The 26558-nt window shown below is 42.5% G+C and overlaps 1 protein-coding gene across 7 annotated transcripts in view; it reads right to left on the bottom strand.

The window, feature by feature from the left end:
- Positions 1-26558, bottom strand: part of PDE1C (phosphodiesterase 1C) — a 321836-nt gene that overhangs the window by 57530 nt on the left and 237748 nt on the right. For all 7 annotated transcript variants that reach the window (XM_036327686.1, XM_036327684.1, XM_036327687.1 and 4 more), the window contains 8 exons: positions 25415-25555; positions 22633-22733; positions 19310-19438; positions 18087-18188; positions 17398-17518; positions 10927-11008; positions 8895-9015; positions 7212-7387 (listed from right to left, as the gene is read on the bottom strand). In XM_036327686.1, coding sequence (XP_036183579.1) covers positions 7212-7387; positions 8895-9015; positions 10927-11008; positions 17398-17518; positions 18087-18188; positions 19310-19438; positions 22633-22733; positions 25415-25555 — 973 coding nt within the window. The remainder of the gene's footprint in view (positions 1-7211; positions 7388-8894; positions 9016-10926; positions 11009-17397; positions 17519-18086; positions 18189-19309; positions 19439-22632; positions 22734-25414; positions 25556-26558) is intronic.

Genomic DNA, 26558 nt, shown 5'->3' with positions numbered 1-26558 from the left:
GAAGGTGTTGACGTCCGGTTTACTACAAAACAGCATAAAAGATTATCTGAGCAATAAAAATTCATTTGACAACTGAGTCAGACCAATTTTCTATGGGAAATCCAGCAAAAATGAAAACTGGGCAGGGGGTGCATTTCAGAAACAAATCTGTTTTTGCTCAACTACAGCTGACAGCAGGCAATTAATATTTAAATTAACAAATGGCAACTCTTATGACATCATAATCAACTCCAATTTGAGCCAGCCCCACTATATGATTCCTTGCCCTGAAGTGATCTTGCTCCAAGTGGTGGCTCTGCACTGCCCTTCACCTTCTCTGCTCCCACCTCCTCCTCACATGACTGAAATACCTGATATTAGTATGCTCAACCTCAGCCCTTAAAGTGGTACTACTCAAAATAAACACATCAAGAAGAAAAAAGGGATTAAATCAAGAGGAGATAGGCCTGTTCCACGGTAATCAGCTTCCCTTATATTTTCAGGGTGAAATTATTAATACACATAAAAATTTTCTACAGTGAGAAAAAGTAGGTGAGAGCACAATCCGTCTGTATGTGCTAACAGATTGCAATGATGGCATGTGTGCACAGAATTAACTTTCCCAGGTCTTAGATTTGACATCCTTGGCACTCCCAGGCTTCTACACTAGCAGAAAGCAAGCGTGCCATTCAAAACCATCTCAGAATATCTGTGATGTGACTCCTTATGAAATGGCCAAAAGCCAGCAGCTAAAGGGTTCAAGTAGAGCAGAGGCTTTGTGATCCATAAATTACAGTCCTCCTGAAGGCTGCTTCTATCTCACACCGAATGTCCATGCAGTTTTGGAGAAATACATTATTTCTTCATTTAATTTGCCTTTCTGAATAATGATATTATAGGCCAGTTGGTTAAAATAGTATTGGGCTAGTTATCCCTGGATATAATTTTCTGAAAAGCCTACTTAACCTACTTACAAACAGAGAGAGAGAGAAACTACTAACTGAAAAAAAATAACCAAAATAGCATATGAATTTTGAACAGTCAACTCTCAGTTGTTCACCATAACAAAAGAAAGGTTCTTCTAGACATCAAAGGACTCAGGCATGCCCACGGGTCCTTTCTAAAAGTATTGGCCAAAGAAGTGCTCCAACTGACAGAAAAAATTCAATGTTAAAAACTTAAGAATAAGGAAATACATTAGCCTCTTCAATAAAACTAGCAAATCTTAGTGTTTAAAAATAATTGTTAGCCCTAATCGGTTTGGCTCAGTGGATAGAGCATCAGCCTGCAGACTCAAGGGTCCCAGGTTCGATTCCGGTCAAGGGCATGTACCTTGGTTGTGGGCACATCCCCAGCGGGGAGTGTGCAGGAGGCAGCTGATCGATGTTTCTCTCTCATCGATGTTTCTAACTCTCTATCCCTCTCCCTTCCTCTCTGTAAAACATCAATAAAATATATTTTTAAAAAGAGATTGCTTTGGCTGTTTAAAATAAAAATAAAAGTAATTGTTATCAAGCTAGAAATAAAACTAGATGCAAATATAAAAATAATATCAAATGAAAAGTTCATTATAAATGAACAATTTACTTATAATCACCTAGGTTGCAAATCTCATATTATTTCAATAAAAATTGGTGAATATGGAGAAAATAAGTAAAAATTCAATAAATTTTTTTGCATTTGCAAAGCAGTATCACTACATACTATTTGATATTTACATTGACAGAAACATCCTATCTAATAAAAGAGAAACATGGTAATTGGCATATGACCGCTACCATTCCCATTGGCTAATCAGGGCGATATGCAAATTAACTGCCAGCCAAGATGGCGGCCGGCAGCCAGGCAGCTTAAACTGACCATGAGGCTTGCTTGCTTCAGTGATGGAGGACCCCAACTTTCCCCGCATGCCTTGCCAGCCTCTGAGCCTGCAGTTTGAACATTGTAACAAATATAGAAGCGAAACAAAACCCCAGAAACCTGCTTTCAGCGAGCCTGGGATCTCAGAGCTGGAGTTGATACAGAGTTTCGATTATAGAACCAAAACAAACCAGATACCTACTTTTAGCAGCTGAGGCCTCAGAGCTGGAGCCAAGCCTCAGGGCTAAAGCTGGCCCAGAATAAAAAAAGAAAAAAGAAAAAAAGGAGCAGTTGGGAGCTTCAGTCCCAGCCTGAAAACAGCCCTCAGCCCCTCACCCAGACTGGCCAGGCACCCCAGTGGTGACCCCCACCCTGAAGGGTGTGTGACCAGCTGCAAACAGCCATCATCCTCTCATCCAGGCTGGCCAGGCACCCCAGTGGGGACCCCCACCCTGATCCAGGACACCCTTCAGGGCAAACCAGCCAGCCCCCACCCATGCACCAGGCCTCTATTCTATATAGTAAAAGGGTAATATGCCTCCCAGCACCGGGATCAGCATGACAGGGGGCAGCGCCCAAACCCCCTGATCGCCCTGCGGCTCTGTGTGTGACAGGGGGCGGGGCCACAACCTCCCTATCGGCCCTGCTCTGTTCCTGACAGGGGAAGGTGCCCCAACCCCCTGATCGGCCCTGCTCTGCGCCTGATGGGGGGGAGCTCCCCATCCCCTTGATCGCCCTGCGGCTCTGTGTGTGACAGGGTGCGGCGCCCCAACCCCCCCACCCCATGGGCCCTACTCTGTGTGTGACGGGGTAGAGCCATAACCTCCCCATTGGCCCTGCCCTGAGTGTGAGAGTGGCGGCGCCCCAACCCCCTGATCGGCCCTGCTCTGTGGGTGATAGAGGGCGGCGCCCCAACCCCCTGATTGACCCTTCTCTTTGCGTGACAGGGGGGAGCTCCCCAACCCCCTGATCGGCCCTGCTCTGTGCATGACAGGGGGCAGTGCCCCAATCCCCTGATTGGCCCTGCTCTGTGCGTGACAGGGGGTGGTGCCGCAACCTCCCCATTGACCCTGCCTTGAGTGTGACAGGGGTGGTGCCCCAACCCCCCAATCGGCCCTACCCTGAGCGTGACTGAGGGTGGCATCCCAACCTCCCAATCCGCCCTGCTCTGTGCATTACAGGGGGTGGTGCCCCAACTCCCCAATCGGCCCTGCTCTGAGCCCAACCAGGGGCTGCACCTAGGGATTAGGCCTGCCCTCTGCCACCGGGGAGCAGGCCTAAGCCAGCAGGTCGTTATCTCCTGAGGGGTCCCAGACTGCGAGAGGGCACAGGCTGGGCTGAGGGACCCACCCCCTCTCCCCGAGTGCACAAATTTTTGTGCACCGGACCTCTAGTAATTCAATAAAAAAAATGTAATGGTAATCTCTAGTAAAATAAAAATGGGATGTACTTTAAAAGACTGTAAGTTAAAAGACCATTCTGCCAAAGTTGAAAGGCAAATGACAAACAAGTAGGGCAGAAATTGCAACATATTTTGCCAACTGAAGAACTACTATTCTTAATATATGAAGAGTTATTATGAAATAATAATGAAGGGGAAATAGACATTCTCACTATACTTCTACTGGGAGGGAACATAAGTTAAAAGAAAAAACTTTCTGAGAAAATTTTGCCAGTAGATATCAAGAGCTTTTCATTTATTTTTTCAAAAAAATTCCACATGTAGAAACTCATCCCAGACGAGTAGTCAGAGGTAGCCTCAAACGTTTTTAAACATCTATGTTCATAACAGTGTTATATACAATGATGCAGAACTGAAAACAAAATGCTCTGTAGAGGAATGATTCAACTATGGTATTATATATAATGTAGCCATTCAAATCATACTTTCTAAACCTATTCAGCATCAGGATAAAATGCTCAAGATAGAAAAAGAAAAGAAAAATACAAGACAATATACTATGATCCCAACTTACAGGGAATTCTTTTATTTATATACTAGTAAATGCATGGTAAATCAAACAAAAAAAGAATTACATCAGAATTTCAATAACAGTTATATCTGGCTAGAGAGACTGTAAGTGACTTTATTTTCTTTTTATATATTTCTTTAATTTATATCTCTGCATTATAACCTAAACATGCATTATCCTTACACCGGTTTAAAAAAAAAAAAAAGGTTTAAAAAGTATTAAATAATGAATGGAAATTTATCGACATTGATCAGACCTGAAAATGGTTATACCTATACATCTTTGTTTGGAAATAATGATTTTTCAGCTCTAAGAGTTATAAAAGGTATTGATTTAATCTTTCCTAACAACTATGGGTTCTGGCCTACCTAGCTTTGTAAATCAGATTGGCTAATAGAATCAAGACTTTAGAGCCAGTCCCATTTCTGATCAGTTTGATAACAACACATGTTCAAGTGCCCCATGTAGGGAGCTTTCATGAAGTCAGGGTTTTCTAAAGAAGAACAATGAGCAAAACAGCCTGGGACAGTCTAATTCAAACTGATCACTAACGGAAACAAACTAGTGTTTCTTAATGCCTGTCAACCAGTCAACAGCATTACTGGGAGGCTGAAAATATCCTATATAATAAAAGGCTAATATTAAATTGCCTCCGGAGTTCCACTGACCAGGAGTTCGACTGCTCACTATGACATACACTGACCACCAGGGGACGGGTGGAATGAAGGAAGGCCCCAGCCAGCAGCTGGCAGTTGGAGGAAGGAAGGCCCCAATTGGCCGTGATCACTGGCCAGGCCCAGGGACCCTACCCATGCATGAATTTCGTGCACCAGGCCTCTAGTTATAAAATATTAGTTATAGGTGGCCACTTTACCACAGTCTTCTTAACTGGGCGTTCAACTTTCCTTTCCAACTTTGAAAAGTAACGGCTAGATTTACAGGCGCCAGCCACCTGCAGGCTCTGTCCCCCGTGCCTTACATTCAGGGTGTCCCCAAAAATGTATACACAAACTTGTAATACTTATAAGGCAGTGTTTATTAAAATATATTTCATTTTCAAAACTGAGCTATCAGTTGTTAAAGTGTGTATACACTGTGTATCTTTTCTGTTCTTAGCAATAGCTCTGTGGTGTGTATTATCAGCCCCCAAATCAGGGGTGGGGAACCTCTTTTCTGCCAAGGGCCATTTGGATATTTATAACATCATTCGAGGGCCATAAAAAAATTATCAACTTAAAAATTAGCCTGCTCTATTTGGTCAAACATTTAATTAACTCACCCCTAATGCCTTGGCAGGGCCAGACCAAATGATGTTGAGGGCTTTACATGGCCCACGGGCCAGATGTTCCCCACCCCTGCCCCAAATGGAATTTTCTCAAAGAATCTACCTGCATTTGCCAAAGAGTACAAGGCGAGTGGGGATTCAAATTGCTACTAACTGGAGTTGCTTTGATGGCCAAATGATCCTCCCACAATATATACATAACCTGGGATGGGCCTGTCCCTTTTGTCTCTGTTCCCTATTTCTTTGTTCTTCTTCTTTTTACTTATTTACTAAGCATTGTGCAGCAGTTACTGACATCAGTAAAAATATTTTGTTGCTGTTATCTGAGCTCACATCAAAGTGACTTTGATTCAATATGTTTTCATCCTAACGGTTTCAAGTCAAATACTAAGACCCGGCCAGACTAACAGTACTGGCAAACATTACATCGTACTTAAGGACAGGAGTTTCTCCATAAACACTAGGAATTAACTGCATGTGTTTATAATATTAAATCAAATTAATTTCTTTTAATAAAATAGGCTTGTCAATTTAGGCAACTGTTCTTATTTCAGCTGAAGAAGACATAGTTCCTGTATTGTAATCATTATATTAGGACTTGGTTTATTACTAGAACTTAAATTCTGTTCCCTATTTCTAAATACAATGCCTTCTTCCGGGCTCCAGCCCAGGCGTCCTGCAAGTCCTGGCTGCCGATGCCTTCCAAATACCCCGAGCAGGATTAGGGACAAGCCCTTTCATGCTTCCAAAATAGCTTAAGCATATCTCTATCCGCATACCTAATAGATTTAAAAATTATTAGCTGTTCATGTACCTGTCCTTTTCACAGGGCCGGTTTCCCCTGGTAAAGAAGCGGCCCAATGCTCCCCCAGGTGATTCATTTCGGGAGGTAATTTTAGTAAGCCAGATGATTGCAAACAAATGACTCTGAAGCACCTCTCTTCCCACTGCGTGTTGTCAGGAACCGGGTTTTGAAGTGTAATGAGTGTAATTGATTATAAGTGCGTGCTTCCTTGGAGACGACGCAGTGGTGACCGTCACTGCCTGCAACGCCTGCCAATGGGGAGGATTTAAATGTCGAGGGCCTCTGAATGGACTGTGAGAGGCTATTTGTAAAATATGGAAGAGGCACAGGCTCCTTTTAGAGCTCAGGGTGCAACATTTGTCCTGAATTGATAAGGGCCCAATGGTGCCTTAAAAGTGCCATAAATATAAACCTATTGCCCTGCCTGAAATGAGCAGCCACCTGGGTAGGGTTTTGTGAGTAAGTCACAGTAGTTGTCCTTGGAATAACTCTAACTCCAAGTGAGGTCTCTTCTCTCCCTCCCTGGAAGCAGCACCCGGATGTACAAGGAACCGAGATGGCCAGCACATGCTCAGTGCAGCCCCTCCACTCTTCTCCCCTGTGTAGACACTGGGTGGGTGAAAGTATGGCATGCTGTGTTTGGGGGTGAAACCCTCCTTGCCTACAGTGAGGGTCGCTCAGGGCTGGTGGGTGTGGGTGATGAGCACAAGGCCTTCATTAAACTCCCTTTCTTCCTTTGAAAGAAACGCTATAGTGATGTCCCCTTCCCCACCTCCCCACCCCCCTGAAGCTTCGATGATAAGGACGTCTATTGCTCATCTCTGCACCTTTGGCACAGAACCTGGCATAACAGTCAAGGTCATGCTATAGAGAAGCCTGGAGGTCTGCGTCATCCTATCATGCATAGAGTTTTAAATGGAATGAGGATCAAAAGAGGGTGGATACTTTTTCACAAATTGGTAGTTATGGGTATGTAAAGTTAGCATAAGGAATAGAGTCAATAGTATTGTAACCATGTATGGTGCCAGGTGGATACTAGACTTATTGAGGGATCACTTTGTAAGTTATATAAATGTCTAACCACTATGCTATCCACCTGAAACTAGTATAAAATAATATTTAATGTCAACTGTAATTGAAAAATAAAATTTAAAAAAAGGGTAAATGCTAACATTCAGCCACTTGAATCTCTATCCTGAGATTCCACTCCCTTTATGACACCTATAAATGAGGGTGGCAAGCCTTGTGTATGAGTGGGTGCTGGGTGGTTTGGACCGACCTCCTGGAAGATTCCCCAATAGAAGGTTACCTTTGGGCACCTTGGCCCTCCACCGCTCCCGATTGATGTGCACGACCTCAGTCCATGTGGCTTTAAAACTCTTGTACTCGACAGGGATGACGGAATTGTTGACTGGGGCGCTTCCTTCTGAGCCTGCGCTCTTGGAACCCGATCGCTTTGCATCTGCCGAACTGAGGCTGTTCAAACTGGATAGGGGGGAAATCACACACAAGAAATGAATTAGGCAGATGGATCAGAAGAGGACGGTTTGGTGTTTGGGAAATGTATGGCTGTGAACAGGCTCAAACGAGGAGTGGTTCGCAATCATCAAGTTATTGCTGTGAAATTCCTGGGTCCTGAGGTTTGTCATTCTCCTTTTCCACTTGTGACAGATGGGAAATTCCGTATTTTCAGCAGAAAAAGAAAATCAATATTTCAGCCTCCTGAGTAGCGACAGTCCCTATGTTTTGTTGTTGTTCTTGATTGATATCCTCTTTATCAACATGACTAGAATCTCCTATGTGATCTTTCTGTCCTCGATTTTCTGCAACCAAGTAGTTTGAACTTGAACTTCAACTTGGTTCCACAGTTGATCCACCTGCTTCCTCACTGACCACTATTCCAAGTCACTCAGCTACTTAGTCCTATTTCTCCCCAGCCATGCCTCCCCCTGCAGCTGGGTGCCTCTGATCGCTGGATCCCCGAGGCCAGGGCAGGGAGATTTCCTCATGTTCCTGGGGCAAGGTGGAGAGCAGTCATCCAAGAGGCCTTTTTTAAATATCAATATCACTTTACGCTTTAAACATGAGATACTTCGCAAACTTAGAAAGTACCATCCTTCTGGGTAACTTTAAAGAAAAGTATCACACATTCCCAGGCGCCTAAGCAGTGACTGGCATGAATGCCAACCCACTGGATGACTCCCAAGGCTGACTATGTAAGCAGAGTACATTTGAGCCCAGTGTCTGCAGAGCTGTGGGGCTGTGGGAGTCGGACAGGGGCCTTCAGTCCTCCTTGTTTGCAGCCTTGGCTGGGTCCAACCGCCTTGAGTGTCCCTAGGGTCCCACTGTCCTAACATTCCTCTTGCCATCCCATCTCGCTGTTGGCTCCTCCTCTTGCTCTTTTCTGCTCTTTTGTCTTTTCATTCCATTTCTTTCCTTTCTCCTGCATAACAAAGCCCAAGGTTTGGCATGGACAGGAGAAGGGGTAGGAATACTACTAATAAAGGCTAAGTGTCAGCTCAATTGTAACTGGTGCTTCCTCTGTGCTGGACCTTGTTATCAGGGCTTTACAGAGATTGAACCACTCAGTTAATCCTCCCTGTAACCTCTGAGTATTATAATCCACATTTTCTCAGATGAGGAAACTGAGGCACCTTGCCTTCGAATGCACAGCTAATAAGTAAGGGGATCAGGATGCTTAAACCTGCCGTGAGCAAAGGCACCAAAGAGAGAGAATGAGCGGGAGAGAGATGCTCTACTGGGCACCTGCCAATCATCATTTAGACCATGGTCACTCCCTTCCAGGCCAGCCCGGAGAGTGCAAATAGTATAACTTCAACTCCTCTGAGAAAAGGAAAAGGCAGACAGCTCTCTTATAGGAAGGAGGGAGGACAAGCATCATTCTGAAACACACCCCCATCCCTTCCAAAGAAAGAGTTCTACCCTCAGGGACAGGCCAATCTGATCCCAGTCTTTGAGCTTCTCCACTGACCTTGAACGCCGCTGTCCTGTCCCGCCTGTCTGGGAGGTCTCCTCAATTAGCGGATTCACGATCTTTTCAGTCATGTCCGTGAGCACCGTGAAGGTGGGCTCCACAATGAAATCGATAAAACCTGCGGAGAGACAGCAATGCTCCAGGGAAACTGCATTTTCACTGGGGCCTTTCGGTACTTCCCCCCGAAACTGAGGAGTGCTAGCTCTTAAACCCGCCTACACAGGAGCCCCAGATCAGATCGGGGTCTCATTCACTTAATATATTCCTTGATTTGAATATCGTGAGTCAGCTGTTTCTCCCACAGAATTTTCCTGACTTTTCAGTAGATTGTTCCAATCAAGTGCTTAAAAATATGAATTCAACATCCCCAATGCAACAAATGCTGTGCAGGCCCTGCATAAAAGACTAAGGGTGTGACATACCCTGCCTGCCTTCAGTTTATAGGAGACATTAAATGAGCATAAACATGACCCCTAGAATACAAGAAACCAAGGAGGAGCCCAAAGCAGGGCCCCAAATTTAGCCCATCAATGTATATGTGCTTAAGCCTTACCTAAAATGCTTTAGATATGCCCTCACTTCCGACAGGGAAGTACAAAGCGCAGGCTCTCTTTATACAATCCATAATTTGGGCCTGATTTTCTCTCTCAACATGTCTCTCGCTTCATTCTGCTCTCTACCCAGTACTCCAGCCATATGGAACTGTTTGTAATTCCCTGGTCTTCCTAGACTGTTTTAAATTTCCCTGCTTAGTATATGCTAATCCCTTGTCTGAAATGCCCTCCCAGATCCCCCAAGCACACCTGTATTGCATAGCTCCATTTGCCTACTTATCTCTTAGGACCCAACTCAAATGTCACCCCTCAACAAGTCTTCCTGGCCCGCACACTCTGTTTTGCCCCTGATTACATGAAGTACAAAACTACCTTAACACTGTAACACTCTAATGGATTTTGTTTTCATAACATCTCGCCCACCACCAAATACAGTGGGGCCTTGACTTATGAGTGTCCCGACTAACGAGTTTTTTGAGATATCAGCTGTCTCTCAGGAGGATTTTTTGCACTGAGTTGACAGAGTAATTTGAGTTAACGAGCTCCTTAACGAGCTCGGTCTCCTAACGAATTAAACTCGTAATCAAGGCCCCACTGTATTGGTTCCATGTCTTTGAGAGCAGGTACCATGTATAATTTGTCTTTGTTTTTTTAACATCTATTATAATGTCTAGCAGTGCTCTAAACCTAAAAGGGCCTCAATAATATGCGTTATTATGAAAAAAAAAATGAGTACTCAAAACACAAGTAGAAAAAAATCAAATCCTTATTGAATTTATTTTTTGAATGATTTCAGATTCTTTTCAGCTGGAGGGCACTGTGACATTTACTTTAGTGACACTGGGGCTCTCGTAGCTAAGGATTTTTATAATGCACATACACTACGGTTAGTAGCAGTGCAAGCAAAAGTTATTCTTACCACACAGAAAAGGTGCTCAAAAGTTTTTAGGAAGGAGGGAAGGAAGAAAGGAAGGAAGGAAAAAGAAGGAAAGAAGAAGAAAGGAAGGGAGGGAAGGAGGAGGAAGGGAGGAAGGAAGGAAGGGAGGGAGGGAGGGAGGGAGGGAGGCAGGAAGGAAAGAAAAGGAAGGAAGGAAGGGAGGGAGGGGATTAGAAAGAGCCATTCCCGGAAGCAGGGTACTGTAGGAGTAGGGAAGTGGCATGAGACTTCCATGGCTGCAGGAAAAATGGGCTTCCTGCCACTGACTCCTTCATCACCTTGGAAAGTTGAGGCCCCTTTTCTCTTGGCAGGGAATGATGGAGACAGCGATGTCACCGTCTACTCTTCCCATGAAACAGCCCATTTTGGGGAGAAGGGTGGGGAGAGCAGCTCCATCAACCCACCAAGCTGCAGCCAGGAGCAGAGCCCAGAAGAATGGAGCCCGGCTCTAGCCGGGGAGGCACTGGGAGCCTCTGCCCTCACGTCCGGACACCCCTCTCAGGTCTTTCCTTCTCTCCAAAGCCTGGCAAACACGTACCTACTTGCGACTGAGCAACCATGGTCGACTTCCGGTCACACAGAGGAGAAAAAGGCAGCCCCAACTCTGCTTCTCTGTCCCCCTAGAATCACAGGAGGCCACGGTAAATTAAGAGCAGTAGGCCAAGCCACCCAGATTTCATGCAGCAACTTCAGCTGCCACGAAGTCCAGTGGCCTTTATTTTCATTATTACCATTACATTAGGTACCAAGTCCTTATGGGGCCTGCTTCTCTGCACAAGAGACACCAAGAGACCGGAGGCTGCTAGGCTCCATCCTTCCCCCCCACTGCAGAGGCGCCCGCTGTGGCACAGAAGGCCTCACTGGACACCACGGAAAGTGAAGCATCCTGTGGCCTGGGGCCAACATGGCACTCAGGGCTACCACCTGTTTTCCAATTGTCTATTGTTGACACCTGAGGCCTTTCTTGAGCCAGTGACTCCCTCCCAGCTGCGGGCAGTGTTCAAGACACAAATTCAGTCCAGCAGGTGCTGCTCAATAGTTGAGCATTGACCTGTGAACTAATAGGTCACAGTTTGATTCCCAGTCAGGGCACATGCCCGGGTTGTGGGCTCAATCCCCAGTGGCAGGCATGCAGGAGGCAGCCAATCAATGATTCTCTCTCATCACTGATGTTTCTTTCTCCCACTCTCCCTTCTCTGAAATCAATAAAACTATATTTTTTAAAGAAGAAAAATTCCAACTGGCTGATGTGAATTTCCTCTCCTTTGCTACCTAAAACCACACACAACTAGTGCACGTGCTTCTGGGTTCTCAGGCACAGGCCCCAGACCGTAATGAAAAGTGGACTGAGCAGGCAGAGCAGTAAATAATTGCTTGTGTTTGTAGCGTTAGGCAATAAATAAAACGTTATTCACAGTCCTCCAAAAAGCACCACTGTAATGAGCAGGTGCCATGGAAAGTCTAAGGAATGATGATGGTTTTTAAATCCTGAACCAGAAGCTCAGCCCTTCAGTCACACACCCGAGGAAAGGGAACATGTCACCATAATAACTGTGGCCACGCTGTGTTCATCCATTTTATTATGAAAGAATCTGCTCGGGTTAATGGCTACTGCCTTGGGCTTGACTCTGGCCTTCCTCCCACTAGCTGTGTGATCAAAGGAAGTTTACCTTCTCTCTCTACCTTTCAGTTTTTCAATCTATAAAATTTGGAATAATAATGTCTACCTCATCGGGTGATGGTGAGGATTGAATGAGAAAATGTGTGCAAGTAAATAAAAAGAACTATAATTATTTCCCAATGGGTATCTCTAATATTTAGGTCAAAATTTGAGAAACATTCAGTGACTTTGTTACATCAAATATACTGTGATTATAATAAATATCACCAATAAATTAATAACAAATGAAGAGTAATAACAACCTGGTTCAAAAACTAGGCCTAGTTCAAAACAATGCCTTTTCTTTCCAAGGCCGGTTACCAAAGAGAAAGAATGCTAGTTCACACACACATCTCTATTGAACGGAAGGAAAAGGAATGGGGGTATGAGGAAGCTGAGCAGCGGGGTCCCCATGGGTGCTGGAGACATCCCAGGGTCTCAGAACAGTCCTGAAGTGGCTCAGTTCCATCTGCAACCCCCCGCCCCTGTGTGGACATCCCTGGGAGACAATGCTCCTGTTTCCCAGGATGCCTTGCTGAAAGCTGCTCTCTCTCTCTCAAGTAGCATGATAAAAATTATTTATGCATAGATGCATAACCCACAGACACAGACAATAGACTAGTGAAGGCCTGGGGGGATGGGGGAGAGGTCAATGGGGAAAAAAGGGGACATAATGTAATATTTTCAACAATAAAGATTTAAAAAAAAAGAAACTCCTACTGGAAAAAAAAATTATTTACTCCTGAGCTATTTCTGCTTGAGCAGGATGAACAGAGAGAAGAATATTTATAACATACATTGTAGTTGTGCAGATGGTTGAGTGGCATGCTTCAGCTGACATAAACAAAGCCCACTCTTCTCTCTACGAAGCAGGGACACAAGTTGTTTTGCTGGTACATTTAATGGGGGTGGTTTGGAAGAAGGGGTGGTGAATACTAACCACTTGACAAGTAAGAGGAGAGCATTTTTGTTTTCAGTGTGAGAAGCTGCGTTCTTTTATAAAAAAAAAAATTGTTGAATTTATTGGGGTGGCACTGGTTAATAAAAGCATAGAGCTTTCAGGTATACAATTCTATAATTCATCATCTGTATATTGTATTGTGTTCACCACCCCAAGTTGAGTCTCCTTCCATCACCATTTACCCCCCCCTTTACCCTCTTCTACCTTCCCCATGCCCTTCCCTAGCATTAGTTTGAATTTTATTACTGAAAAAGTGCATGTTAAACAGCTTATCCCATACCTTGCCCACACCCACATCTACATAACACATACATCTTTGAGACTTAATTGAGCTGAGTACACTCAACTATTAAAAGCCTATTTTAAAATAGTGGTCATTGAATTCCCTTTGGAAGACAGACACACTTATGAATGAGCAAAAAATGTGTGGAAAATAATATGAAAAAATATACTTCTACAGGTAAATCCAACTTGATTGATATAATATTTTATATCTATATAACTACTGGTCGTTGTGGAATTATTTATACACTTCTTTCTTTACTAAGGAGGTCAATATTTTCAAACCATGATAGACCAATTTTTTTATGATATATAAAATACCTAAATGACATCATTAATGAGGTATTTATATATGTTTCTGGTGTTCTTTGATGTCTAGCCTCCACAAGAAATAAATCTATTTTTCAAGACCTGTGAATATTCACAAAAATTGATTGTATGTGACAAATAAATCTCACAATAAAATCCAAACAATGAAAAAGTTCTTTGATCAAATGCTAGAAAGCAAAAGAACCTACCACTGGAAAATTATATAGACAAACACCTCTATCTGAAGCAACTTGGGTAAAAAATAAAATCTAAACTGAAATTACAGAATATTTAGGAAAGAATCATTGTGAACACGGTGCATAGCAGAACCTCTGAGATTCATGATAATAATAATTAAAAAAAAAGACAAACACCTAGCCTCGTGTGCTCTCATATTAAACAGGTAGAACACAAAGAAATGAATGAAGTGCTCAACTCAGGGACTTAGCAAAAGAACAAAATAAATTCAAATTGAAGAAAAGAATTAATAAAAATGGAAACATCAAATAAGGCATTATAAAATAAAAAAAAACCAATGAAACAAATATCTAACTTCATAGAGAAGAAAGGGAAAACACTAATATACGAAATGAGAAATAAAAATGAGAAAATACTCTCAGACACAGAGGAAATTCAAAGAATTACAGGGGACATCTACAAAATATAAAAATATACAGCACTACAGCAGAAACGAACCTCAAGACTTTAACAACATGTATTTTTCAAAAAGGCAAATGTACACTTCATTAAAGTCAATATTTTATTGAAAATCACCCTGAGGCAGTGGCTTGGATTTTGTAAAATAGGGTTATAAAACTAAAGATGTGCCCAGCCAGCATGGCTCAGTGGTGAGCATCAACCTATGAACCAGGAGATCACAGTTTGATTCCCGGTCAGGGCACATGCCCGAGTTGTGGGCTCAATCCCCAGTGTAGGTGGGGCGTGCAGGAGGCGGCGGATCAATGATTCTCTTTCATCATCGATGTTTCTATCTCTCTTTCCCTGTCCCTTTCTCTCTGAAATAAATAAAAATACATTAAAAGAAAAAAAAACCTAAAGATGTAACTTATTCTTCAGCAAAGCCTAAAAGGTCTAGTATCAATACTGAGGCTCTGCCCTTATTTTGAAATATAATTCAACTTCCAAATGTAATTTTTTCAAGGATTCTAAGGTCCCGTTGAGAGTCCCCATTTGAACTGTCCAATTTAAAATCTACAGCTAAGAGTAAGGCAACACTTCTCTTATGTGGGTTACTTACAATGGCTTATGACATCTAGGTTAAAATATTAAATCAATAAAAATAATTTACTGAATCATAATTACTAAAAAACCATTCTGGTGCATTGAGCTAACATTTCATTCCCAATAGGCAAGAAATTCAATCTGGCTTTTTTCACATTGCCTCTATCTAGCACATTTTCATTCAATTCAAGCATATATATATGCAAACAAGGTTTCCTTTATGGGTAAAAATGTTCAAATATTTAAGTAATTTCTCATATTCACTCTCTCACAATTAAAAAAAGAAATCAATACCTCAAACTTACATGAGTTAGCTATGATCTAACTTTGGCTGCAGATCAAATACTATTAGCTATAGGGGTGTATTGCAAAAGCAGCATCAAAGAAAGCATATGATAAGGGAAGTGGATGTTTGGAGAAAATATTCTCACTCATATTAGAAAAATAGCTTCTGGAAAAATGGCTCAAAATTAGCCCTTGATTAAGGATGAATTTGCAGAGTCATTCTCATATATACAACAGAGCTACACCTGTACTTTTCTAGTTCCTCCCATGCCATCAGGTTCTCCTTGAGAACTACTCTGTGAGGCCAAGCAGTGACTGCAAGAGGAAAAAGCCATATGCTGAATGAGGTACCTGCCACTGTATCCATATAACAATTTAGGGGTGTATGCGTATGGGTTGATATGCACCATCGACAAAATGAAGAAAATGTAGAACATTTAATGCTGGAAGGACCCTAAGAAGACATCTAGCCTAACCTTCCTTTAAGTTCCACCAACTCCTCCTACCCCCCCCAAAACAAAAAACCCAAATCACAAATAAGACCACTGAGAACTAGAGGAATAATTTGGTTAGTCCCAGGCCACAAACCAGTTGGAATAAAAAAAACTCCAATAAAAGGCCTTCTGGACTTTAATATGCTGTTAGCTCTAGTCCCACTTCATTTCCAGATATTGCACACAAGTTCAGAAGAAGTACAACCCTTAGATGCCTTCTACAATTTCTCCATTTAAACTAGAAGCATAAGAATAAGAGTAATTCCCTTCCAAAAATCTGAGTAACCAGTAAAAGAGCATATCTCTTGTTACTTTAGGAGACAAAGTTGAGACCAGTGTTAAGAAATATTTTGTGGAATATCAGCTGCCTCTGAATCTATGATGTGAATCTCCCTTCTTGAATTAGTAAGAATTAACTTAATTAACAGCATTAACTTGAATTAACTCTAATTTAGGTCCCACAATCTACATGACCTACTGCCTTTGTGAAAGAAAGAATGGGTACTATAATAAATCTAACTGAGAGTGACCTCACAAGGTGATCTGATCATAAATTCCTAACTGGGCAGGTCATGGTGGACAGTCACACCCCAGGCATGTAACTTCTTTAGCAAAAGGTTTATCTTTGCCTGAAGCAAGCCCTGTCCATTGTTTCTATGCATCTAGGTTAGCACCTCTTTTCAGACTCCTCAGAAGCATAACCACCCTCAAGAGAGCACATAACCTTGTTAACTATCCTGCAATTCCAATCCTCGCCTTGCTTTCTCCCACCTTCATGTAACCTTCCTTACATTCCCTTCTTAATTCCAAATGTATAAAGGAAACTGCAAAGCTGTCATTCTCCACAGCATTGGAGATTTTGCTCTTGGCAACGGTTGTCAGTTTGACTTAGAGATCTGAACGTTTCTCACATCAACACCTTCAACCTCAGGACCTCACATCTCGAAGCAGATGTTTTAATGGCAACTCTTCTTGAGAAGATATCAGTCTTCTTTTTAAAATATTTTTTACTGATTTCAGAGAGGAAGGAAGAGAGAGATAGAAACATCAATGATGAGAGAGAATCATTGATCGGCTGCCTCCTGAACACCCCACATTGGGGATTGTGCCCACAATCCGGGCATGTGCCCTGACTGGGAATTGAACTGTGATCTACTGGTTCATAGATCGATACTCAACCACTGAGCCATGCTGGCCAGGCAAGAAGATATCAATCTCAGTGCAACACATTTATTTTCCTTTCTATCCTTCTACTTTTGTGCACCTTTAAAAACATTTTTTAAAGCAATGTACACCCATAAATATAATTTACACAGTGGCTTCTAGTTTCCTGACCCCAAATTACCACACCGGGCTTTGGAATTTGACAATGTGGTTTGCCAGCTCAAAAGAAACAACCCAACCAATTATAACAGTAAAAGATTAACATCTTAATCCCACAGGAGAATGCCAAACTGGTCAACATTTGGTCGGCCCATTAGAAAAATACATAAACCAAAGGGCTCCTCTGATGACATTTTTATAAAACACTGCCACAAGAAACTGCTTTTTCTCTTTTCAAATAGAAATGGATAGGATAGAAATACCATAATGTTTTGAGAGTCAGAATGTAAGTAAGATTCAAATATCACATGACCAGGAGGCAAAAAAAAAAAAAAAAAAAAAATCTGCAAACTCTGCCTCCTCAAGAAAATTACTGTGATCTCATAGCATTGCTGAAATTTGAAATTCAGAAACTATCCAGTGATGAAAGCCCTGAGGGGTAGCACAAGGTACCTGTCTGAAGAATTCCTCCAGCAGTGACATCGTCCAGCGGTGATGGAGCTCCCACGCCTTCGCAGGATGGCTAATGTCTGCCGTGTGCAGCATCAGGGATAATGCTTTTGGCTTTTCAATCCTGTGAACCCAAAGGAACCAAGCACATGCTGGATCAAGCTCTCAGAACCTCAATAAGAGTTTCTTTAAAAAGCATTAATTTTTTAATCTCTCCTGTTCTCCTGTGTCAAGCCCCACTTTGGCTGAACTGAGGGGAAAGCATCGCATCATCCTACAACTGGAATATCCACCAGCTAGGTCTCCATGTGTGTGGAGCTGGACACTTCAAAAATGGACTCAAAATGATTTCTGCAATGACTGGCTCATTCAAAAAGACAAAACTCCAAGAGTCACACACTGACTTGTGTGTGTCACCTCTGCATTGAGTAGATCTTTGATAATTTGGTTTCCTGCAGGAAAATACTTTCAGTTCTAACTGGGACAAATTATTATGGCCTCTTTTATATATTTCAACCCTGATGAGAATCTGTGATATATACAGTTCTCATGCTTTTTCCTCCAAACATCTCCAGTTACTATGAGACTTTTTGACAAAGTTCTCTGAAGGAGGTACACTTAAAAGAAGCAATGACATGGGCCAGTTCCAGCTCAAACACCTATAAAAAAACAAGTGACACAGACACACTCACGCTTCCGGCTGCTGCAGAGCAGTTTTCATCGCCTTGATCTGTTGGAAATGACAGGACATATCCGTGGCCATCACCATCTCAATTACCAAGGTCCGAAATTCCCTTTCAGGGACACCCCATGGAGGAAAAAAAGGTGAAAGTCAAAAACGGAAAGTAAAAATTAGTTTATTTTTTGCCACTTCCCAACCAAATCTGTCAATTAGTTGTGACATCTGTAATCTAACTTGAGCCTGAAACTGTCTCACAGGTCCCTCAGCTACTCCTGTTTCCTAATCTTCAAACTGGATAATATTGATTGATGTTTTCAAGTTCACTGATTCTTTCCTCTGTCTTCTCCAACTTGCTACTAAGCCAGTGTAGTAATTTTTCAACTTAAATATTTGACTTGGCAGTTCTAAAATGTGTTTGCTCTTGTTTATATTTTCATTCCACTGGTTAAATTTTACTGTACTTTATTACAAGCATATTTCCCTTTACCTCACTGAGCATAAAAAAAGAACTGCTTTAAAAGTCCTAGTCTGATCATTCCAACAACAGTTCATCTGAGAGACTGCATCTATTGATTGTCTTTTCCCCTGCAAATAAGTCACATTTTCCTGTTCTTTGCATGCCATTGAGATGGTCACAGAATTTGAGTTTCCCCTTATTTTTTGACTCTCTCTTTTCTGGGGTTTTAACTCACTCGATAGCAGCTCTAGTTGTTCCTAACCTGGTCTCTCTAGCCAGAAACACAGTGAAGGTTTTGTATAAATATGGTTTTAGCCAACTAGTGCTGTTGCCTTGACACAGACTGTTTTCAGGGTGAAGTCACAAAAATGTCACACTCCCTTCATCCTGTCACAGTCTCCAGATATTGACACCCCTTCAAAATGTGCCTAAGTTTGTGCACTCTCAAGTCAGTGGGGTTGTGTTTGTTTGTTTGTATTTGATCATAGTTTATAGCCATTATGTGCAGGAGGACTGGCTTATTAGCAGCTTATCCAGCCTGCTGAAAGTGAAATGCCATGTAAATAAATGGTAACACGTTCATCTACAAAGATCCTAAAAGGTCAAATGCACTTATGTATCCGAACAAATCTATCAGATATTAAAATTGCTTTCCTACAAAGAAACAGGAGACTAAGTGTAAGTTATCTTTTGGTTAATGGATTTCTTCAAAGCAGCATACTAGTACTTCATCTCTCCTTACTGTTCCTTTCCTGGCCTCCCTGTCTCATCCTTACCTCCAGTCATCCTTGGAGAGGTTGATCAGAATATTCATTTCCTCATCCTCTTGCAGAAGGCGATAAACTGCACTTAAGTGATGATTTTCCAATACAGACTTATCGTTGTACAGAATAGCTGGGTCGGACCTGAACAGAAAGCCAAAAAATAATCTGGTACATTAAACAGTTGAGACTTGTCAGGTTAACTCTTTCAAGCTAGAATACACCATCTCTTTTCCCTGTGTTTAGCAATTACTTTCGCCCCGATGCCATTTATGTCAACAAAAAAGCTAAAACGAACACTGTAAATGATCAATTGATATACGTAGGGTATTTTAATGTCAATATGTGGATGTAAAATAGGTGCCACCCAATCTGAGAACTCTCTGAAAACTGTTAATAAGCAGACCTCCACGATTTTTGCTGGTGGCAGCAAAGATAATTTTTTTAAATGTGGGTCAAGTCAAATTTCCTTATATTTTCTAGAACAACTTCAATGTTTTTATTAAATAAAAGAATTTATTTTATCTCTAGTTCTCTGAACACATACCACCTGGCAGGTACAGCTTGCAAGTTCCTCTGGTTGTAGCTTGATCTTAAAATTGCTTATTTTTTGTTAATCCTCACCAGAGTATATTTTTCCATTGATTTTTAGAGAGAGTGGAGGGAGGGGGAAAGACAGAGAGAGAGAAACATTGACGTGAGAGAGACATGTCGACTGGTTGCCTCCTGCACATGCCCCAACAGGGGCCAGAGATTGAGCCTGCAACTGAGGTACATGTCCTTGACCGGAATCGAACCTGGGACCCTTCGGTCCGTGGGCCCATGCTCTATCCACTGAGCCAAACCAGCCAGGTCTGGTCTTAAATGTTACGATGCAGAAGCCACACATAGAAAACAGTGTGAAGAATATAAGGATTATATGACAACTGTTAGTCACTTTTTCAAAGACCATTCCACAATTGAATGACAGCAAACACAGAGTTGTATACTATTTCTATATCCGTAATTTAATGAAATCTGAGATTATTACAGCCTATTGGTTTCTCATCAAGGAAGCTGAGTCCCAGAGATGTAAAGTGACTCCACAGAGCCCCACAGTGGCTAAGAGTCAGGGTTGGGATGAAGGCGAGATCTCTGACAGTGGGGCCATTGCCCCCCAAGATAACTTCCACCTGTCATTAGCCAAACTTTGAAATTTATCTAGCACACCTTTAAAGTATTAGACCTAACATACCATCCAAGGACAAAGGACCTGGTCACAGACTTGGTTTTCGGAACAGGGGGCACACAGGCTGGGATGCTTTAGATAAAGTTCTGTTAGAGAAGGCCAATGTCCACACTTCACTCCAAACCACACTTTACTGAGCCCCCTGGAGTTTTCCCACTCCTATGAAGATACAGCACAAAAAAAAAAATCTTGGGGCGAGCCATCTGATCTGGTGCCTGCTAGGTAATGAAGGCACTAACTGATGTGTGTTTGTGACATTAAGCTATTTTCCAACTCCTGAAATTAATCTCTCTCTGCGTTGTGACCGGTTTTGACGCTGGCCTCCAGCCATGATCCAGGTACGGTTCTTTCATCCACCTCTCTCCCTTTGGCAGGTGCTACTCTCTGTCTTCAGAGCAAAGCTTCCACTAAACCGCTCTGTGGAATTCCCTGTGTTTAAAGACTTTGCAACAGGGCCATAAAGACTGTTTCCCAGCAGCTGAGACTGCTCTACGTGAGGAGGGAGGAGGCAGAAAATGAAGCGAACGGCTTAAGTCCTTTTGTCTGCTTCCGTTCTATTGAACACAGATCGGAGGATACTGCCGTCCTTTGTGTGGCCCACAATTAAGTGCCGGGTTCATTAAATACATGTGGATGGATTTATGGACACAAACCTATCTGAACTGTGCACCTGCTCGTTCAGTGAAATCAGCAGGTATTTATTGGTGTTAAACTCGCCCCTCCCCCATCTTCTTTCTCTTTGCTTTGTCACCTTTCCCCAAATTCTAGCTTCTTTTTTGTTGTTGTTAATCCTCACTCGAGGATATTTTTCCATTGATTTTTGTTTTTTTTAGAGAGAGTGGGGAGGGAAGAGACAGAGAGAGAGAAACATCGATCTGAGAGAGACACATCGATTGGTTGCCTCCCACATAAGCCCCAAACTAGGCCAGGGATAGAGCCTGCAAACAAGATATGTGCCCTTGACTGAAACTGAACCCAGGACCCTTCAGTCCAAGGGCCAACGCTCTATCCACTGAGCCAAATCAGTTAGGGCGTCGCTTCTTTTGATTCGTATGTCAAGGCCCAGTTAACCCTACTGCCAGATTCTCTCTAGTTCTGAATCTTTGTCTTAAGAGAAGGTAAGTCCTGAGTCCAGGAGAGGGCAGATAAGGTTTCATTCTAAATGCAAATGACAATTGATGGTACAGCTGCCTGGGATTCTGTACTGAGAGGACTATGAAGGATAAGTCTATAGCTAGTAAGAAAAAAATACCCAAATTGATTAGTGATGTCTGTGTCAGTCTACAGGTTCAGTGTCGGGCACTTGGACCGTATTTAATAGCCCCGCAGAATTTTGCTAGGGAGGGTGCAGAAGTTGCCCATGGTGAAAGGCCTGCATGAGACATTCACCATGGCAACTTGGTGGTCCTAACTCCCCAAGCCTATGCCGCTGAACAGAGCAGAGATAGAATTAGGGAGACTGGGATGAGCACCACCAGAATCCCAGAGGTCAGAGGGTGAGAAGGCTCAGTTATTGTTCACGTCAACAAAGACACTCTAGTCCTTGCCCGTCCCCACTGATTTAGTCTACATGGCATCTGTGCCTTTCTGTACATTGCTCCAGCTCCTATTAAAAATAGGTACCAAGGAGCTAGCATTAGAAGAGAGGAAAAGGAGATGCATATTAGATGTGAATAAAATATGAGAATTAGGAGCAGATGACTTTACACTCTAAGTCTTGATCTAAACTCACCCAGCTGGTCTCTTGATTAAAATTCATTTTTCCAGCCCAGCCGGTGGGTGTTGCTCAGTGGTTAGCATCGACCTATGAACCAGGAGGTCATGGTTCGATTCCCCATCAGGGCACATTCCTAGGTTGCAGGCTCAATCCCCAATACGGGGGGTGCGGGAAGCAGCCAATCAATGATTCTCTCATTATTGTTTCCATCTCTCTCTCTCCCTTTTCCTCTCTGAAATCAATAAAAATATATTTAAAATTTTTTTTAATTCATTTTTCCAGAAACTCAAAAGAGAGCAACCATACAAAAGAAAGGTGACTGACTCTTTGCTGGCTTAAAAACCCTCTCCCTGGCCCCTCTTGCCTCTCCTCCACACATTTCAACGTCCTCACCGGGTCTGGATGTGGAAGTTGTTGGTGGTTCCCGTGTGCTCGTAGTCATGGATGGCAGCTGAGAAGATGATAGCAAAAATCTCCAGCTCCGTCAGCCAGTTCTGAAAGGGAGATTACAGAGCAATCAGATAATGTGCCTCTGACTTCAGCTTACTGACAATACACCCACACTACTGTCTTTCCACCCTGCAGCTGGTCAGCTCTTGCCAGACACATGTTTTTGGAAAGACAAAAACGGTGTGTTTTTTTCTGTAAAGAGATGAGGGGACATGTGATTTGAAAACAGCATGCCTGCCCTGGCCGGTGTGGCTCAGTTGGTTGAGTGTCATCCCATGCACCAAAAGGTCAGCAGTTCTATTTCAAGTCAGGGCACATGTCCAGGTTGTGGACTTGATCCCCAGGAGGGGGGTGTGCAGGAGGCAGAAAACAATGAACATGCAGACATGGAAAGCCCTCATCACATCCTCTCTCAAATTCCAAAGTTCCAAAGTAGATGCAGAAAAAAATTAAAAATTTCAATAGGATACCAAGCTGTAAGTGTAACAGAACACCTAATGTCTGCCCACTCGAAGGTGGACAGGTAGAGAGACAGATGGAAAGGTAACGCCTGGCCTCCCACTTTCTGCGTGCTGAAGTCTGAAGAGACTTGTCCCATCCACTCCGCCAAAACTGGCTGTAGTTCAGTGGTCTTCAAAGTGTGTTCCCCGGACCAGCAGAGCTAGCATCACCTGTGTTTCACAAGCCACCCAGATAGCTCTGATGCACGGCAGAGTTCGAGAAGCATTTGAAGCTCCCTTAGTGACTGCCATCTCAGAGCCTCTATGGGTTCATTGATGTTTCCCACCCTTTCTGTAAACCGTACCGACCAATGTCCACATGACCGAATACCCACCACTGCGAGCTGCCTTCGGTACCCTCTGCTCACTTTTGTTACTGATGCAATTGATGCTTATAAGTTTCAGTGTGGCTTATTCCAAACGCTGTTTTGACCAATTGCACTGTTATAATAATTATGTAATTAAATGTGACACAAGCCAATAAAACATGAACTCAAAAATAGAGTTATACCCATAGAACCTAAGCTCAATGGGATAGGTAGTCACTAAAAAATTGTCAAAATAGGTGAGACGTCGGCAGAGTGCGGCTGGCTGGATGTTCTGGTCGAGAGCCCACGTGGCTGAAATGAAGGTGTTAGGGAGCCTGCATTCCTTTCTGAAGCTCTGTGGGAAAGTCTGCCTCCAGGGACATTCAAGACATTGGCAATTCAGTTCCTTCTCACGCTTTCCATTGGCTCTCTCCCTCTTCCAGCTAGCACACTCTTCTGCCACCCCTGTTGCCTTTTAAGGATTAATAACCTTCATTGTACCTCCAAAGTCCGCTTTGCCATCTAATGAAACATACTAACAAGTGTGACAACTCATAAGAAGTCAAAGGTCATGGGGGCCAAAATTCTGCTGACCATAAAGACTAATAAAATTACTTGGCACTCTTTAACTAGGATGCCATTTAGAAGTCTTGACCTTTCCCTTACGAATATGATGACATCATCTATGATCAAAAGAACAAGATGCACAGCTTCTCTCCTCTTAAAAAATAAGCAAAAGAAAATTAATGGCACCTTGGCCGACAAATGCAACGAAAGGGGCCAAGGGGTTGCTTTGGAGTTTGGACTCTTTTGACCTAAATCCAAAGCTGACTGGAGCCTGGGGTCTGATTCCTGTCTATGCAATCAGAAACTCTTCAGTCCAATTCTGTTCAAGGGCTGTCCTTTAGAAGTGAGCAAAACAAATCTGAAAGGATCAAGCGTCTGCCAGGCATGTGAGCTAAGCAGTAATGAGTGATTTACACAGATCACAATGGGTCAATGTCGAGGCATGCCCAGGCGTCGCTTTGTCAATGGGATGTTTGGTTCCCTATGTGCCTCACACTTTATAAAACCGGAATGATTTAAAGCATTTCCCTCCTCTTGGTTTGTAATGAAAGGTTAGAGTGGCAACGCGCTCTCCATTCATCAGATTGCTTCCCACTGCTTTTGTAAGCTTGCAGTGAAAGAAGTTTGTTTTGAGCTGCATTTCGGAGAGAGAGTGGGTGGAAAGCAGTTTCTATATTTAGGAATTATTCTGAATATGGCCTGAATTGATCATAAAAATTCAATGGCAAATAAGCGCAATTAAGAACATTATGCAGTACGTCACGATCATTGGCTGCTACGACGTAACATTTACGTTAATGATAACTTGCATTAGCATAAACGCTTGGGAGTTTTTCTTGAGGGCCAAAATAAAAATCTGTGTATAATTCACCTTTATATCTCCATAGTACATACACAGTAGGAACTAACTAAATATATGTTGAATAGATAAGTCCAAAGTACATCTTCACATCATATTTCTGATACTTTATTCTGTCACAGCTTTTCTATAAGATAGAGTATTTTTCACCATTTTAGAAATGAGGAAATCCTGACTCAGAGATTCAAGCAATTCATCATAGGTCACAGTCTAATAAGTAATTAAACAAGGATTTCTATCCAACTATATCTAGCTCCAAAACCCACACTCCTCCCACTGTATCCCATTTTTAATTCAGTGAGAAATTAGACCAAGTCATTCAACATGGCCTTGCTGAAAAGATAATAAATGTGTACTGGGTTTATGGGCTAATGAATAACCATACCCACAGAGTATCTATCTCTGAAGAAGATTTCAAAGTAAAAGGGCATAGAGACCAACCATAGAGACCTGGCTGTTTGTGTAATCCTAGCGTTCCCATCTGTACTCACAGCGACGCCTGTCTTATAGAGGAGGTAGTGCACCGTCTGTGTGACGTCCGCAGCATGCACTAAATTGTGGTAAGGATTTTTATGCTTGCTGTATCCCACTTCCAGGGCCTCCACAAATGAGACGAGTGCTGAAATGGGGATCTGAAAAAGAGTAGTAAGTTTAATGGGCTAGTGGGTTAGTAGCTTTAAGTGAGGAAAAAAACATTACACAGGATCAGCTCAAAGACATGTAGGGCAGAAGGGTATGTGTTCATTTATTCCTCAAGCAAAGGTTTGGGTCTTTTATTTCTCGAGAAATAAATGAGTGCGTACTATGCAGTGCATCTAGTTTATTTATGACAAATCATAAAGTACACCGAGATCTTAGGTCATTAAATGATTGCAAAGCAAATATAAGCTGCCATCTCCAGAAAACTGTGCCCTTTAGGGAAAGTGATTGCATGTATGGACACGTTAAAAAAAAAAAAAAAAAAAAGACATCGTCTGTTATATATGGAAACAGAAACAACCTGTGCCCTTATGTCTGTTACTTGACAATTTATTATAGGTGCCTTGCAATGTGGAATAATATTTCCAATTAGCCTAATTGCTTTTCTGTCTCAAATATGTATAAATACATCTCTTCTTTTTCTATGTGGCAGAAAGTGGAGGGCAACTGCAAAATGTAGAAAATAAGGGCACCCTTATGACAGTTATTGTGTACGTTTTCGGGATCAATTCCTTGGTTTGGGGTAAATTATCAAGTTCAGGACTGGAGGAAAAGGAAAGAGTACATGTTCCTGGAGACTAAACATCACATCAGGAAGGAAAAATGAGAACCATCCTACTGGGATGCTTTGCGAGAGCCCATAACATGTTCTTTCTGGAGCCCAGTCTTCCACGCTTCGGCTTTAAAAATTTAAACATTGCCTTGCAGATGTCAAAGATCAATTTTCATTTTTGAAAAGGAAGTCCCAAGAAACCTAGATTCTCGGGGCTGTTCATGAGTGGTCTGTGACCCCTGAAATTCATGGAGCTTTGCTCTGCTGACAATGTCTCAGGCATTCACCGGGTTTTCAAACAGGCTTCTGGTGCAAAATAAATTAAGGACCACTGCCATCAAATATTTCTGGCCATGTAAGAAATACACAGTCCTTTGGAAAGT

This window comes from Myotis myotis, unplaced genomic scaffold, assembly GCF_014108235.1.
Source record: "Myotis myotis isolate mMyoMyo1 unplaced genomic scaffold, mMyoMyo1.p scaffold_m19_p_11, whole genome shotgun sequence".
Taxonomy (NCBI): Eukaryota; Metazoa; Chordata; class Mammalia; order Chiroptera; family Vespertilionidae; genus Myotis; species Myotis myotis.
Note: the sequence above shows the minus strand (reverse complement) of the source record. Positions and strands in the feature narration are given on the sequence as shown.